Source organism: Typopeltis vanoorti, chromosome 16 (genome assembly GCF_054136105.1).
Source record: "Typopeltis vanoorti isolate ZY-2024b chromosome 16, IOZ_Tvanoo_1.0, whole genome shotgun sequence".
In the NCBI taxonomy this organism is placed as follows: domain Eukaryota; kingdom Metazoa; phylum Arthropoda; class Arachnida; order Uropygi; family Thelyphonidae; genus Typopeltis; species Typopeltis vanoorti.
This window is the reverse complement of record NC_143564.1, coordinates 14,691,695-14,710,847: the sequence shown is the minus strand read 5'-3', so window position 1 is coordinate 14,710,847 and position 19,153 is coordinate 14,691,695. Positions and strand designations below refer to the sequence as shown.

The 19,153-nt window shown below is 35.9% G+C and overlaps 1 protein-coding gene across 1 annotated transcript in view; it reads right to left on the bottom strand.

The window, feature by feature from the left end:
* LOC150097861 (uncharacterized) overlaps positions 1-19,153 on the bottom strand; it is a 501,089-nt gene that overhangs the window by 410,130 nt on the left and 71,806 nt on the right. The window contains exon 5 of the mRNA XM_090406613.1: positions 844-912. Within this exon, the coding sequence (XP_090262739.1) occupies positions 844-912 (69 nt within the window). The remainder of the gene's footprint in view (positions 1-843; positions 913-19,153) is intronic.

Genomic DNA, 19,153 nt, shown 5'->3' with positions numbered 1-19,153 from the left:
TAGTTCATCAAAATTGATCCCAATATATGTCATTCTCTCTCTTTCCTGATTCTGTTAAAACACATCCCTTCACAAATCATCTCCAAACTCAGAGAGCAAATTTTTCTTCCTCTTCATTGATGTCTTCTATAGCTGCCTTTTGGAGCAATCTCTCATCTCATATTTCAGAATATAACTACCGGCCTTCAAATCTAATATTAACAAATTTCTTCTTTCTCTACAACTTTCTACTCATCTATAATACAGACATATTATAGGTTGAACAACCTCTTGTGTTTAGGATTACAATTAAAAAGTTCATTCTACTGTCACATCTTGAAAAAGACTTTGGCAACACATTTCTACTACTACAACAAGATGGAATTCTTCTCTATTACTACTATGAAGATTTTTTTATGTGATCCCCACCCAAGAAAAGCTGTAAACCTATAATACATTAGTAGTATCAAGGATAAACTATGTAGTCTGGTATTCTGGAAACTTTCTCTAGAAAAACACATGGACTTTTTTCAAGCTTCTTCAGGCCTCCAGTATGCAGGATGTGGATTTTCACAAGTCAATGAAATTCATCCACCACCTAAAGCCATTCACAGACATATGCCCACAGTAAGATTCAAAACTACAGCTGGTTGACTAGAGTGAGTATGCTCTCCACATGGCAAAAGAAGAGCAACAAACACATCTAGCCTGGTTGGCCAAGTGGCTCAGAACCTCCCTTATCCCACCTCATGGTCCCATAACGATGATTCTCCCTTACAAAACTTCATGTGTGCGTTAAACTAATGAAGCTATTTATCTGAATAATACTATTCCTAAATAATAATGATGAAAACTATTACTTACTCTAGTATTTAGTTGTTTTATTTGCTTTTCCTCCATGGTTGTTTTATATATCCGACACTTGCTTCTTAACTGAAATTGAATTTTTTTCAAGAAAACTAAGTGCAATAATAGGTTAAAAATCAAGATAACAATTTCAGGATTTATAAAATCAAATTTTACTCTTAAATTTTATCCATATATGGATTTCATCTTATATAGCAATCTTTTTAACAATTCTATGTTGGCCAGCTAAATTAATTCAAAGCAGCCTGCCCGCCTGCCTGATCATATTTAAGATCCAAGTCTAAAGTATGATAAATTAAGACTGAACAGCTAACTTTCTAGTAGTAGCCATTAGTATAATTCATTAAAGGATACTACATCTTCTGGTTTACTAACATTATTTGGTTAATCTAGCTAAAAGTGAACTCTAGATATTTTTCTTCAGATAGCCAAGACAGAATACATAATTTGCAGTGAATAACTAGGATTAACACTGGGAGTCTAAAACATGGATAGAGCTGATGTTCAACTTTTTCTCTCAATGGGACTTTGGTTTGAAAGAATGACTGGGCTTTAGAGAAGTCCAGTCTGTCATCACTAGTAAAATCCTTTGCCTACAGCTTTGAACAGATGGGAGAACTGTTTTAGTAGTCCTGAATATATCATGCAACAAGCATTAAATCATCAGACTGGAGGAAATTATCTAAGAAGGAACTAACTTAGGAAAGGGTTCAAGTGTGGAGTAAACATACCTCAATAAACATGTGAAATAAACATACATGAAATGGCCAAATAATATGTTTGGACTCCATAGCAAAGTCTCAGAAATGGAGAGTTTTATTTTTTATTTTATTTATATATATTTTGAGGATACAGCTTTCAAATGGTTGTTCCTCAGATCTGCCACTGGACAATATACTGGACTGAAACCCAAAGGTAATGTTTTAAGAGAATTCTGAGTGAACCAGCAAATAACCATATTACCATTATTCTGGCAAGTGTACCTGTAGGGATCCAAATAGTACTATAAGAGAGGGGAGATTACTGCAAGGGCCACAATTTGCAGAGTTTGGTCAAATTCTCCTTGTGCATGAGTTAATCCATTACTGTATATCCCATATCCCTCCTAATTTTTCATTGTTGGATGTTGCTATAGGCCCAAGAATATGGAGGGTGGTGATGAAGAAATGTATAAGCAATTTCAGTTAGTGAACAAGAAAAGGGTGATTATTATGGGTGATTTTAATTATGGTGGTATAGACTGGAATGAAGAGAGAGCATTTGAGAATAAGGAAAATGAATTTCCTGAGTTCTTGAGAGACAACTATCTAAGGAAGTATGTAAAGGAGGGCACGCAAGGATCAAGAGTTTGGGTCTGATCATTTCATCAGAGTATGTAATTAGGAAATAAATGATGCTTGAGAACTGACAAAGAAATAGAAATACATAAATAGCATCAATGTGTGAATGTATTCCAAAGGTCAATAAAAATACAAAAATATATAAAAATTAATGAAAATTTAAAAAATCCTTAGCCCACTCCAGGTAGCAATGTACTAGAGGTTTACAATCTTCTGTGGCTAGGAATCACATAAAAAATTAAACAGGATGGAACTTGCAAGTATGATGTTGCTAAATAAGTGTTGCACTTCAGAAAGCAGAACAGTGGAATGCCATTAACTAATGACATAAAAAACTGGGGGGGGGGGGGGGGCTGCAGGTGATATACAATATAGGGATAATACTGGAGAAGGAACTAAAATGCCTGAAAACAGTGTTTAAGAGCTGTGTACAGTCAAGTACTTCATTAGGAAGCTATTGGCAAACATAAAAAGAGGAAACTATTCAGCTGCAACATGCCCTTAAAATAAAAACTTAAAACACGGACCCACAGTATATAATGAATAAAATAATTTATCTGAACTTTTGACTGGAACTTGCATACACTTCTTCAAAGTGAAAAGACCATACATAAAGGAATACAACACTGCCACATAACAGAGCTAGCAAATTTCAATACTCTGAAAAATTAAAAAAATTAACTCGGAAAATTAAATATTAATAGAAAATAGGAAAAAAAAAGCTCAAAAGAATGGTGTTGATGAATCCAGTTTAAGAGTTGATTTTTCTTAATAATTAAATTATTTCATTAAATAATTTAATTATCTCAGACCATTTTTCCCATTTGTCAAGTATACTAGAGATTATTAACTTATAAATTACTTTTCAAAGGATATGACTTCATTCAAAGGCTACAAGCTCATTCAGTGATAGGATACTTCCAAAAGGATCAAAATAAGTAACTAAGGACTTTTAAATGTTAATTATGAAAAAAACAGATGGCATAATGTATACACAATAATGGAGAGGTAGACTTGGTGATAGCCTTGAGGAGGGATGGGCACATGAGTAGTATTTTGCCAATGGCATAAAAATACTTATGTGTCAGTGATTTGAACATCAACAATGACACATTATTATTATTATTACATGATTCATGGAGTCAACAGGCTCATCGTAGGAGGTTCAATCAACTGACAACACGTTTCTCATATAGACTCTTAAAATCCTTAACCCTCCTTGCATTAACAACACATTCTGGTAAAGCATTCCATTCACTGAACAATTCTCCATGTAAAAAATCTACCTCACCCTCTTTCACCACACTTTTACATAACTTCCAGGGATGGCCTCGGGTTCTTCCCCTTTCACCAACTATTCTTTTTATAATCCCCTCTGCATTAATCTGATAAAATCCTCTCACTAACTTAAATGTCTCTATCATATTACCTCTTTTCTTCCTATTCACCAAATTTTGCAATCCACATTTCTTCAAACTCTCTCCATAGCCAGCACTCCAAAGTACCTATATTGTCTTAGCCACTCATCTCTGGAGTGGCTAAGACAATATAGGTACTTTGTACATGTTAGAGTACAAAGTACCTACAGGGTGTTCGGGATAAATTTGACAGTTTCGTAAGGAAAAAGAAAATCTTCTTTGTATCTATTAAATTTAATGAATTGACAAAAAAACATTACAGGCAGAGTTAATTACAATACTATCAACAAGATTTACTCAAAATAACCACCATTAGCATCGATCACAGCTTCAATTCTGCTTTGGAACCTCGAACAAGCTGATGCTACAGTCTCCCTGGGAAGGGCCGCAAAAACTGTTTTAATTTTATCCATTAACTGGGCTTTTGTATTACTGGAAGTGTGATTGGTGTCTTTTTCAACTGCACCCCATACAAAATAATCCATGGGGTTAAGGTCTGGGGAGTTTGGAGGCCAAACATTTGGACTGGTGAAGTAGTAGAAATTTTCAGACAACCATTTTTGACTTTTCCCAGAGGTGTGGCAAGGGGCCGAATCCTGCTGCCATACATACGGCCTACCATTGGCTACCCTTGTTATCCAGGGCTTGACTACAGTTAGCAACTCCACGAACAAAGCCCGAATTCCAATGCCAGGGTTCTTCAACACCTGTTCCTGCAGATTTGCGAGGAATTCTGCTGTACGAACGCAATCAGATCGTCTGCTAGGGATCTTTCTTCTTGCTACATCCTCGTAGTCACCATTGCAAGTCTCTAGTTCATGCCTGATTGTTTTTACTGTATTCAGGGAGCATTGGGCAGCAGTCGTAATATCCTTATTTTGATGGCGGGCACGAATCATCATGATACAAGTTATTCTCTTCCATGATTCAGGTGGGTTCCAGCTATCCATCCTTTCTGACATCTTGTATATGAATGAAGAAGGGTCCAAACTTTTAAATGAAGAGAAGTGTGTGTTAATACATGTAACTTACGGAAAAATATAATTAATTATAAATATGTCAAATTTATCCCGAACACCCTGTATATCGTCTTGTTAGAGACAATATAGGTACTTTGTTATCCGTACATGTTAGAGTACTTCTTATCATAGCAGCATTATGATGTGCAGCCTTTGCAACACTGGCAATACGCCCTCTAAACTTCAATCTATGTCAACCATCACTCCCAAATCTCTAATCTCATCCACTTCCTGCAGTAAGGCACAATTGATATAGTACACAGCCTTATATTTCTGCACTCCAAAATGCAACACCTTGCACTTATTGATATTAAAACTACAACCTCACTCCTTTGTCCAAGTCAAAAGTCTATTCCAATATTTCTGAAGGGAATTAATATAAACAGTGCTACTGATAAGTCTTCCCAACTTTGCATCATCAGCAAACAACTGAAGATCCCTAGTCAGTCCACACAATAAATTGTTTACAAACAAGTGAAACAGCAAAGGCCCAAGAACACCCTGTGGCATGCCATTGGTCACCTTTCTTTTTTGAGACACTATTCCCTCATACACAACCTGCTGGTACTGTTCAGAGAGCCAATCTCTGACCAATCTAAACAATATACTATCTATTACCATCCTCTGCAGCTTGTACAATAACTCATGATATGGAACAAATTGCAAAGTCCAAGAATATCATTGTATATGATTTTTCCTTATCTAACACACTTGTTACCTTATCATAAAATGCAAGTAAATTATTAAAACAGGACCTATCCTTTACAAATCCATGCTGACCATAATAAAGAATGCCATGTCCATCAACTCAATCCTGTATTGTATTCCTTACCAATCTCTCCAACACCTTGACCAACAACCAAAGTTATACAGAACTGGTTATAGTTGGAGACTTCTGTTTTAGAATCATGCTTGTGGAGTGGTACTATTTTGCTTTTTTTCCACTCCTTAGGAACCCTACTCACTGCTACACTTTCATTAAATAACCAGACCAAGGGCATAGCCAACTGTGGTGCACATTCCTTAAGAATATGTGGTGATATGTCATCCATTCCCACAGCCTTATTAACATCCAACCTAACCAACATCTGATAGACCTCTGATTCTTTCACTTCCAGTTCTCCTAATACTTGCCTCTCTTCTATATATTCCATGGCATTATTTACACCAGTATGATACATGCTGATAAAGTGCTTGTTCAATAATTCCACTATATCCTTTGCAGCTGTTAATCTGCTGCCATGACTATTCACCAGTGTTAATCTACCATAATTATTCTTCCTCTTGCCATATAGCAGAAAAATTACCTTCAGTTAACCTTGGCCTAACCAGCCAATCTCTCATACTGCACCTTTTCTTTCTTTACCATGCTCGTCACTTTTCTAGCTTGCACTTTATACTCATCATGGACCCGGTCGCCACCAACTGTCTTGTACCTCCTCCTCCATAACATTTTCTTTTCCAGCACAGCTTCTTGATTTCACTGTTCATCCATTTCATTCCTACTCAATTTACTCACTTAACCCTTGGTATGCAGTTATACATTGCTTTTGGCAGATATTGCCTTCTGAGTTTCCATGCACTGTCAACATCTGTTCCACTCAGCTCATCTACCCAACATACTGATGCTAACTGACTACAGAGCTTCCTATAATCACCTGCTTTATACTTCCACATGTATCCATTTTTGGCAGTAACCTTTCTTGTTTCATCACTTCCTAAACAAGTACTTCATGATTTTCAAGTACTCTCACCAACCAGCAGCAGTGTCAACACTTCATTAACAACTATGTCTTGTGAAATTATCACCAAATCCAAAACATTAAAGCCTCTAGTTGCTTCAATCACATACTGCTTAAGATACTTATCTCTCAGAATTTCCGCAAATTCGTTCTCCTTGTTCCCATACACTATCTCCTCCTTCCATTCTATATTCCTGTAATTAAAGTCACCAATCAGGCTCACCTTCTTTCAACATGCGCAACTAATTTGCCTAAGTATTTCATAATCAGTATTCTCCGCATTCCTTGGTCTATAACAGCATCCTATCAGATATATTAACCTGTTTATTTCAACTTCACACCACACAATCAAGATCTATGCATGCTCTATCAACTTTGACACTTCGCAGACACAAGTCCTCTGCAATTATTAACAGTACTCCCTCTCCTCCTTTCACATTTCTATCCTTCTGGAAAATGATATATCCTAATTCTATTCCCAACATCACATTCCTCAGACAACCAAGTTTCACTTATTCCAATTATCTTTGAGCATACTGCCTCAATCAATGCAACAAACTCAGCTCTCTTGTTTCGAATACTTCCTACATTTGTGTATAAACATAACAATTCCTGTGTGTTTGAAGCCATTCTTCCAGCGCCAACATTCTCTATTCTAGCTGCTATACCATACCATTCTCTTTGGTCTGAGCACTCCCATTTCCCTGATCCTGACTCTGATTTCCATTCCTACCTGTCTCATCCTCACCTTTATGCATTCCGCCATCTTGGGCTGCTGCAACCATATCTATCTTCCTCCTGTCGTACAATCTATTTATTTGTGCTATCCTGCTTTACAAGTAGACTCTGATCATTTACTATGCTGATTTCTTGACTCTGCCTTCTCAGAAAAAAAATAGCCATTCTTAATGCCCAACACCAAATCCATTCAAATGCAATCCATCAACTTTAAACCGTTCCAACTTTCCTTCAAATTCACTCCACAGATTTACAAATTGAACCCCCCCTTTGCCTAACACAACTCAGCAATCTTATTATTTAAATATTCCTATTTTCTCAAGTCTCTATCAACATTCTTTTTCTCCCCAACTACGTCATTTGTGCCCACGACTCCCACTAATTTTGATGCCCAGTCTTTCCTTTTCTACAATCATCAGTTATTTGCTTCATTGTTCCACCAGGAAAGCAAATTTTGTGCACTTTATTAGTAATCACGCCTTTAATGATCAAGTCCCCATACAATGATATACGACTATCCTTTGACTCTTTCTTCATAATATTCCCAACTTTGCATCATCAGCAAACAACTGATGATTCCCAGTGAGTCCACATGATATATCATTTACAAACAAGTTAAACAGCAGGGGCCCATTAAATTAGTAAACAAAAAGTCTATCTGTTCCTTCACATATGTCTTCACCTCTGAAGCATGTGTGTGTGTGTGTGTGTATGTGAGGTGTTTGTCTTTTCAGCAGCTGGAGGAAGGACACAATCAGAAAGTAATGAAAATTTAAAGTGGATTTTTATTGGTGTTATTAAGGCTTGAAAAAAGTCTACTTGTCCATAACAAGCTGAAATGTTTGGCTGATGAGTAAAAAAATTCAGGAGAACAGTTTTGGTTTAATCCTCAGGTTTTATTTACAAACAATACTATGGCATGTTTTATGCTATAAATATTTTTCTGTATTTTTTACCTTACTTACTGTGCTTGTTAGGACAAACTAGTCATATATAAATGAGTGTTTGATCAATTATCACTGACTTTGTCATAATGGGATTATGACAAAAAGAGGAATGGGATATACTTATGCTTCACTATTATCTTCATAAAACACTCAAGCATATCACAAAGTAGCCAATGTTGAGCAGGAACCTAAAATAAATGTATCATAACCAGTGATGATTAGCTTATTTTGCACCCAATAATGGCATATATATACAGAAAGTTGAAAATAATTGTTTTTATTTTCCCAAAATATGAACTCTGTGTTATTCAAATAGCTTGGGAAACAGTGCTCTTCAGACAGTAAAGATTTCCACATGATGAACACCTCTAGAACGATGTTTTCTCATGATGTTTTCATAAAACACTCAAGCATATCACAAAGTAGCCAATGTTGAGCAGGAACCTAAAATAAATGTATCATAACCAGTGATGATTAGCTTATTTTGCACCCAATAATGGCATATATACAGAAAGTTGAAAATAATTGTTTTTATTTTCCCAAAATATGAACTCTGTGTTATTCAAATAGCTTGGGAAACAGTGCTCTTCAGACAGTAAAGATTTCCACATGATGGACACCTCTAGAACGATGTTTTCTCATGATACACAAGTATATGCTAAAGTGCAGCAATTGTGTGTTAATTACAAACCAATCAGCATCTCGGGAGTGGTGGTAAAAGTATTGGAAAAGTTGGTTAAAGACAGAATTCAAGGATGGGTTGATCAGAATATAATACTCTATAGGGGCCAACATGGTTTTGTTAAAGGTCGATCCTGCCTTAGCAATTTATTAACTTTTTATAATAGAATGACATCTGAGTTCAATCATACTTCTGGATTTTGCTAAGGCTTTTGACAGGATACCCCATGGAATACTGTTGCGCAAATTAGAGCAGATTGGGGATGGATACTAAACCGGTGATATGGATAAGAGAATGGCTCAGGGAGAGATACCAGAAATTGGTGTATGGAGGAGCAGAGTCCAGGTTGAGGCAGGTGACCAGTGGTGTGCCTCAGGGCTCTGTGCTTGGGCCATTATTGTTTAATTTGTACATAAATGATATGTACATAGGAAATGGCTTGAAGGGAGATATTCAGTTCTTTGCTGATGACGTAAAGTTGGGTAGTGCAATAAAAAATCAAGCTAATGTTGAGAGTTTGCAGGATGATTTAAATAAGCTAGCAAAATGGGCAAAAGGTAATGGATGTCAGTTCAATGTGGAAAAGTGTAAAGTTACGCATTTTGGGATTAAAAAATTACCAGCTGTGTATCACATTGATGGAACGGTACTCCAAGAGATTGACGAGGCTAGGAACTTGGTGGTGTTGGTGGATAGGGAGATGAAGTTCAGAGGGCACACTAATAAGGTGTCCAAGATTGCACATAGGATTACTTGGTTATTGAGGAATCCACTAACATCCAGAGATAAAGAGGCTATTATTCCCCCTTATAAGGCTTTGATATTCCCGCATCTGGATTACTGTGCCCAAGTCTGATCACCTGGATTCCTTGGAGATGAGGAGGTTGTGGAGAGGGTTCAGAGAAGAGTGACTAGGTTGGTGAGTAAAGTAAAAAATGCTCCCTACATTGATAGATTTCAAGCTTGTGGATTGCAGAGGTTGGTTGATAGGCGGAGAAGAAGGGATATGATAGAAACAATTAAATTACTTAAAGGTTTTTATAAGATTGATGGAGGGGAAATATTTCAGCTGTGTGATAGTGATGGAAGAACAAGAGGTCATCCCAGGAAATTAAGGAAAAGTGTGGTTAACAAAGGTGTGAGGACTAGATTTTTCGCCTGGAGGGTGGTGAACGAGTGGAATGCATTGCCAGTCAGTTGTAAGTCCTTTGTCTGTAAATGAATTCAAGAGGAGGTTTGATGGGTACTGTTTAGATAGTTTGGGTCTCCTGTGATGAGTCTTCTAACTCCATAGAGATACCCGTAAGTAATATGTCCTTGCAGGTAGCCTAGTGGCTGTGCACTTCGCAACCATATGCCTGGGGAAGGAGTGTCCTAGGTTCGATTCCTGTCGGTGACGTGAGGAGCTGAAGCATCTTCCTCAGCCATAGCCAAGTTAGCCGGTCTTGGGTGTGGACAGTAGAGTTTTTCTCCCCAGTTTATCTGGGGTTTTTCATCCTGCAAGCAGGCAAACCAGCCTTGAGAACTCAACACCACCATGGACATAGGATACACCAGGGCATAGGGCTGACCACCTAATCCTGTGAACGGTTTGAGGTCCGATGATTAATAAACCCTTGACACCACAAGGTAAAAGAGGGAAAAGTAAAATGAGATGAATGATGATAATAAGTATATGTGAATTTCATCATCACAATACTAGTGTTCTTGGTTGCTTCACGAATTTCATAAAAGCTATTAATTTATAATGCATACAGAGAAACAAAATTATTGATAGGGGAAAAAAAAGAAAATAAATACATTTGAACTGTACTTTTGTTTGAAATATGAAATAAATGGATTATTAGGGGCTAAGGGTTGTCCATAAAATTGAAAGTCTGTTGAATCTTAGGAATAGTATCGAAAATAAAACACTTTCAGTGGTACAGGATTAATATATTTTAATGAGAACATTTTTATGTAAATACCATTTTACTGAGGATTGGGCTTGAAAAAAGCATCAAGTTTCAGTTGCTTTCCACTTTTATACTGTTTCTTAATAATTAAAGATCGAAATTGCCAAAAATGTTCGTAATAAGCAATCACCTCTGGATCTGAAGATGCACCTATGAATGAGATGATGTCATTCATGTGTTCTCTAACCACTGATAGTTTCAGACCAACTGGAACTGCTTCTCCTTTTTCTTCCTCATTGTCAACCTCCTGATCACCCCATAGAACATCTTCAGCAATCTCTTCCTGGCTGATAATTTGGTAGCCTGGGTCGCCCTCGTCGATGTCTAGCCATTGTTCAATGTTATTCTTACTGACATTATCACCAGTTCATATCAAAGTTTCACGGAAATCAGAGGTTTCAAAATCTCTGAAATCGTATTCTAGTTCACTCCTGTTCAGTAACTTGGTCAGCCATTAGCCAATGTTGTAGTCTTTATCTGCTTCCAAGCGGCAGCAAAATTAAAGATGACAGACTTTATGTTGCATGCGAGCAAATTTTGAAGTGTTCTGCCTCCTCTTGTATCTTCTTTGGGATTGTTTTCATTCTCCAAGACAACCATAACCTCTTCAAGAAACTTCTTCTTATACAAGCTCTTGCAGGCAACAATGACTGACTCTCTGGTCTATAGGCAGTATTATAGAAGTGGTGTTTGGAGGAAGGAAGATACATTTTATTTTTCCATTCTTACTAACCAACTTCTCAGAATTAGGATAGGCTGATGCATTATCAAGAAGTAAAACAACTTTTACATCTTCAGGAGAGATTTTCAGGACCTCTTCTTGGCAGTTTTGCACTTCAGGTATGAAGTGATTGAAAAACCAGTCAGAAAAAATGTTACTTGTAAACCAGGCATTCCTTGAGCTGGAATAGATGACACACAACTGGTTCATAACATTCTTCAAAGTTTGAAGCTTTCGTGCTCTTCTGACTACCATCAGCATTAGCACAAAGTAGGGATGAAATGCGCTCCTTGTTTAATTTGCAGCCAGGCATGATAATCTCATATTTGTGACGGTATTTTTGGGAACAGCATAATAGAACAAGCCGGTCACATCTGTATTGTACACTTGAAACAAAATAAGACCCTCAGATTCAATGACTTCATTGATGTATTTTCTGAAGGGCTCAACTTTTTCAATATCAGCACTCAGTACTTTGCCACGTTTGCCTGTTCATAATGTCACAGCAGCGCCAAAGTACCCATCACTTGCCTGGAACTGTATGTCCATGTTGTATCAGTTTTTCAGCAGCCGACCTTAGTTCAACATGAGCACAAACAACAACAACAACACCAGACCGTTGTTGAGCGAACCACTCGTAAACTCCTAAATTCTTATGCTTGGTCAACTTCACATGTTTTATACCTGCCACAGTGAAACCACTTTTGGAGCTCTCCTCCACATGTCTGCAAGGAAGCACATCTCCTTGCAGACATGTATAATGCTATGCATTAAGGGAAGGGCCACTACCTAGACCGGTTTCTACCTTTATTGAAGTCTCATCAGTGGGAGCCAGACCCAGAAGTGGTGGTACTAAGGCAGAAGCAATGGAGAGGTTAAGTTTGTCTTTATTTTTGCATATGTCCAAAACTGTTTGCTTTTTCATAAAGTTCACAAACATGAGCAACAGATGTACCACTTTCCAACTTACTTATTAACTCAAGTTTCTGTGCTATCGTCAGGTTTACTCGTTTTTTTTTAACCCCAGACATATTAACTGATATTAATAATGATTAATAATGGTTTAACAAAAAATTACTCCAGCAACAGCCTATATGCGTTTTGTGCTAGCAATGCTACTGACGCTATGCTAACGATGTTACCAAACCAAAGCACATGCACGCAAGCGAACTATCATGAGTACGCACAAAATATCATGAATATACGTTAATATATCCAAAGATGCAATTTATAAACATTGCCATCTCTTCCGATTAACCATCATATTATTATTTTTTATTAATTATTTCTGTGTATTTATTTGTCAAATTATGTCCGTTAAATCCGAAGTCCGTTGAATAGGGATCCATTAAATTGAGAGTTTACTGTATTAGTTTCTTAATATGAATACAGAATGCTTACAATAACAAACAAATGTGCTCATATATACACAAAAGAAACAGAGGTACAAAAAACATATTAATTTTATCTTCTTGCATCTGGTGAAGTAACAGCAAATCAAAGGTTGCACTATGAAATTGGAAATCCCCCCCCCATCAGAGTGCACAAATAACAATAATTGCAGACAACTTCAGTGTTTGTCAACTTAATTTATTTTTGTGAATTAAATGCAATTTAAACTAAGCAGTTAAGAAAAGTTTAACAAAGAAAAATAAATATATTTCCTAACCAAATATAAGCGAATAACAATTTCTCTTGTATGTATATTTGCATATTTTTGATGCTGTAAGCATTCCACATCAATTTTAAGAAGCTAATATTTCACATTCCAAACAAATATACAGTTCAGGCATATCATTCCCTTTTTTTTCTCCCTTCTTTTTATCACCCATTTTAATTTTTTTGTATGCATTATTTATCTTATTAATCAACCATACTTGCAATGTGAGATGGATATTAAAAAAATGAAAATAAAGCAACTTGCTACTTGTATTTACTCAAAAATGATTGTAATATTCATTTTTATACAACAGTATAAAAATGTAGAGAAAAGAAATGACAATTTCTGACATTATTTGTCTACCTGATATAAAATAATATATATTTATCAAATAATGTTTATTCTTTTTTTTTTTTTTAATATGATTCTAAAGCCTTTTAAGGGCCTTTTGCTTAACTGGAAAATTAAATAAATAAATAAATTGCTTATAAGAGTGATTCTTATAAATATACCTAATAATAAATCCACTAACTTTTAATCCCAAAGGGGAATTCAAGGCCATTCAAGTCCTAACTTTTTGGAAACTGGAGGAGAGCCAATCTCCATCCAAATCACAATAGCCAGCCAATGACTATTGCCGATTTAATTAGCGTCTCTGGAAAAGAGAGTATGGCAATTAACTGCCACTATCTCGTGGTCCTTAACCCTAACACTATAAATTATTGTCTCAAATAGTGTAAATTCTAAAGTCAATTTTCTTGAGTTGCAAAATTAAAAACCTGTGTTTACCAGGAGGAAAAAGCCCTACTTGCCCAGATCAGAGATCAACTAACACAGAAACCAGTCAAAGAAACGCTTCTTAGAAAAAGTTCCTCTAGCTAGTAACTAGAATCAAACTTAAGGTCTTTTTTCAGATGGTCTAGTGGTATGGATGAAAATGCCATTTTCACAGGGCTATACAGGCCTAATAATAAAATTCAACAATAGAAATGATGTTAAGTTTCAATTTGTTTTTCAATTCATGACAATTTTAATTTTCAATTTCACAGAACTTCTTTTAACCTTCATGGTACTGAATTATGAAGTAGAGTAGTAACTATAAATTATGAAAAACGACAATAATTTAGAACGTTTTCAGAAGTTTCTTTAAAGACACAAATTTTATTTCTCAACTTGATTACATTTAGACATGTTGGCAAATTTTTATTATTATTAGTGTCTGATGGTCATGGCCATGAGTCCCATATGGGATGTATGGCACTATCTTATGAAACCAACATGAAGATATTGGTTATAACCAGTGGTGGGCTATGGAAATTTTAACAAAGGACTTGCATCGTCGAGCAAAAAAAAAAAAAAAAAGCTAACTTAGCCAGTATAATACTTATAATGCAACTTTGTTGTAGAGCTTCTGACAGATATGATAATTCCTGTAGGATATCAATCATTAATCCTAGATCTTTTAAAAGTTCCAAATTGAGAAGTCGGTTTAAAAAACACTTATTATTAATCGTTTGATGCAAAATGCTTGCATAAAGCTGGGTAATTTCTCCACAAAGCAAGAGCCGTTCGTAAACTGCAAGCTGCCCATCATGGTCCAAACACACAACCAATCTTTAAAATTTCGATACCAAGGTCTTTTGCAATCGTATTTAATTCTCGTTGATTTTTTGGTGATTGATGATAAAAAGCATATAATTTATTCATAAATATTTCAAAATGATTTATTCTTTAATGTTATTTTTATCGAATCGTCTAATGCAAATTGCAAACAATGAGCTATGCAATGCCAAATCACAATGTTGGGAAATCTTTGTAGAAGTTTGATTGCAACACCTGATGTTTCCTAACATTACACTAGCTTCATCAGAACAAAATGCAATGAGATGATTTTTTAAATAGTTATCAAAAAATCCATATGAATTTAAAGTAGCAATTATAGTACATTCTGCATATTTTCTAGTTCTACAAGATTATTAAACAAGAAGAACAAGGGGTTCACAAATTTGAGAAACATTTAGCAAAGGGCTCACGTGAGCCCCTGCAAGCCCTTTATAGCCCACCACTGGTTATAACATATTTTTGGCTATCAATAGAATGTGTTCTTTGCCTCCGTATGAGACTTGCTAACTCACCTTTAGTTGAAAGCAACCAGATAAAAATTCCTCATGTCATTGAACCTGGGAATTGAACCCAGGTCTTTCCGACCAAAGGGTTTCACCTATATTGACTGAGATGCAGAGGCACTAGGGATTTCAGTGATTGAGTTCACCAACTGAACCCACATGAAGACAAGCTGTTTCTAGCAATGTTTTGGTTGGCCACTGTAAGGGTGAATGTATCAGATTTGGGGAAGGATTATGGCAGCTATCTCTACTTACGAAAATTCCAAACTTATGTTTTACAGATAATTTCAAACAATCATTGTTCGCAAAACATTCAGGTAAACTATGACCAAAGAATGCCAGGAAGTAGTAAAAATTGTCAAGTACAGCGTGAATGTGCTGGCATACTTGTTATTTAGTGATTAAAACTATTATAAATGAAATAAATAATGCGTTTTCAAAAAAAAGGGTGGAAATGTAGTACATCATGCTTCTATCTTCATAAACCTGATAATTTAAGTGGGACAGTATTTTCAGCCAGCAATGTCTATCATAATGAGCTTTGAAGTTATTTACCCTATCTGCATTCACAATGTACTCAAGATACACCTCTGATTCTTTCACTTTTAATTTTCCTAATTCTTGTCTCCCTTCTACATGTCGCACAGCATCATTCACACCACTATGTTATACACTGATATAGTGTTCATTAAATAATTACACTATATCATTTGCTATGGTTACTCTGCTACCACAGCTATCCACCAGCATCAACCTGCCATAATTATTTATTATTTTTCCTCTTGCTTGTCATATAGCAGAAAAATTCCCTTGGATTAGCTTTGGCCTCACTGACCAATCTTCTGTCATATTCAACTTTTTCTTTTTTAACCATGCTTGTCACTTTTGTGGCCTGCACTTTATATTCTTCATGCATCTGTTCACTGCCAACTGTCTTTTACTTCATCACAACTTCTTTTGTAACACTGATTCCTTGATTTCACCATGTTCAACCATCTAACTCCACATTCCTCAGCCACCTGAATAAACAACATGAACACATACAATTTTCTATTGAAATTGAAAATCAGAAGTTGCTTCCTTTCCTAGGTATGCTGGTTACATGTCTTCCCTCGGGCAGTCTAGCCTTCACTGTTTACTGCAAGCTTACACATACTGGTCAATAAATATATACATGTTAACTCATATCACCACCCTTGCAAAAACTTGGAGTCATAACGCCTTCAAAAACAGAGCTTAACAATTTGCTCTAATGAACAAGCTCTTAAACTAGAAGATCAAATTATTAGCAATACATTTATAAATAATGGCTATAGCAAAAATACTATCAATAAAGTTCTACATAAAACTTCATCAAAAAATACATATAATATAGATTACAGTAAAATCATAGCTATCCCATACATTAAAAGGTTATTAGAAAAAATATACAGAATTCTACGCCATTATAATCTTAATGCCACTTTTAAACCATATATAAAATTAAAAAACATATTAACTCCTCTAAAGATCCTCTCCCCACATTAATTCACTGTGGAGTACATCATATCGAATGCACACTGTAACTTATATCGGTGAGACTGGATGTACAATCCCTATCATTAAAGATAGGAATTGTAATTTATTATACAATAAAACCTGTGGAGAATTCATAACTAAACAAACACACGTAATAATCACAGTAATAAGTTTTAATAAGTAAATATTTCATCCCAGGTATCTTAGGACATTGTCAGTACAGTTAATTCAAACAATACTAGGAATAATATACAGTTAGGGCACATGATTACAATGGAATCCCAATATGCGTGCAGTAGCGTGTTATAGAATTAAATTAAAATATAACTGGAGGAAAAAAATAATAATCTCTAAACCAAGAATTGGAAATAATCAAAATTACAGCCATACTAAATGGATACAATCTTAAAACAACTTAAAAAAAAAAAAATCATCAGTCACTTCCCCACACATCAACGTAGACAAGAACAAGCCCACAGGATTCCCATACTTATGTCAAAGGCATCTCTGAATGTCTTTCAAAAATTATGAAGAAATACAAACTTGCTACTACCTACAAACCCACCAACCAGATCTATAATTTGTTACCTTCTCCTAAAGAAAAACTCTCACCTCTGATGCTACATGGCATGTACGAGGTTCCATGCTCCTGTAAATTGTCTTACTATGGACAGACAGGTAGATCTGTTCAGGAACGTATTTCGGAACATCAAGACCACATCCGTCTTATCAAATCGCAGAAATCTGGCCTCGCTCAACATGATGTTGAAAACCCAAACCATAGGATCTATTGGGAAAAGACCAAACTTTTACATAGATCTTTATATAAACATAAACATGAATGTTTGTATAAAGAAAGTGCTAAAGCCCTACTTCACAGACCAAATCTAAACCGTAATGACGTTCTTGCTATTCCTAAAGTATGGGAAATTGTCATACAAAATTGTGTTAAATAATTTCTTTATATATGTTATCTTATTTTAATGTTTTTTTTTTTTTCTTCCAGTTATATTTGAATTTATTCTATAACATGCTACTGTACGCATATTGGGATTCCATTGTAATCATGCACCCTAACTGTATGTTATTCCTAGTATTGTTTGAATTAACTGCACTGACGATGTCCTGAGATACTCAGGATGAAATATTTACTTATTAAAACTTATTACTGTGGTTATTACGTGTGTTTGTTTAGTCAAGGATTGTAATATACATGTACTTGAACATGTATATTACATGTTCTTATATCATACAAAAACTTGGTATGAATGGAAATTTAAAGAAGCCTGTGAAATTATGATTAACCATCCTAATCATTACAGTAATGGTGGCATAAAAATCCCAAGAATTTGGATGGCACACATTCAGCCCAATTAGTCGTTCAAGTTGTTATTATTATTATTACCCAAGACCCCATGGAGTCAAAAACTCATCTAGGAGGTTCTTTTATCACACACACAGCTCATCATACCGTGCTTTAAACACACTCAAACTCTCGGCAGACATCACACTCTCAGGCAAGGCATTCCAATCATTCACAACTCTGCATGAAAAAAAAACCTGCTTCTCACTCCCCTACTCACACCCTCTTTGTACAGTTTCCAGGGATGACCTCTGGTTCTCCTCTGATCTCCCACTATTTTCTGTAGAATCTCTCCAGCATTGATCCTATAACAACCCCTTAATAACTTGTAGGTCTCTATCATATCTCCCCTCTTCCTCCTGTCTACCAGACTCTGCAAGTTGCATCTTCTCAATCTTTCCCCATACTCGACATTCCAGAGGTGAGAAACTACCTTAGTCAGTTGCCTCTGGATCCTTTCCAACATCTCTTCATCCTTCTGAGAACCAGGTGACCAAATCTGGGCACACAATCCATGTGTGGCCTAATCAAAGCCTTATACAACGGAACAAGAATCTCCCTACTTCCACAAGTCAGTGTTCTCCGCATCATTCCCAGAAGCCTTTTTGTTGTCTTCACAATTTTGGCCATGTGTCCCCTAAATTTCAGATCCTTATCCACTATTACCCACAGATCTCTTATTTCCTCCAACTCCAAAAATATATCCTCACCAAGCATAAAGTCTGCATCCCATTTTTCTTTTCCAAATTTTAAAACCTTACATTTTGCAACAATGAACTCACATCCCCATTCCTGTGCTCAATCACTTAATTTATTCAAGTCTTCTTGTAAGGCCACAACATCTTCTCTACTCTTCATGGTTTTCGTCCCAACTTTGCATCATCTGCAAGCAACTGAATATCTCCATCCAAATCTTCACCAATATCATTAATATACAAGTTAAACAGCAATGGTCCTAAACGAGACCCCTGAGGAACACCACTAGTAACTTTCCTGTATACTGCTCCCCCATACACAATTTGTTGATACCTATCAGATAGCCAGTCTCCAATCCAATGCACCAATCTAATATCCAACC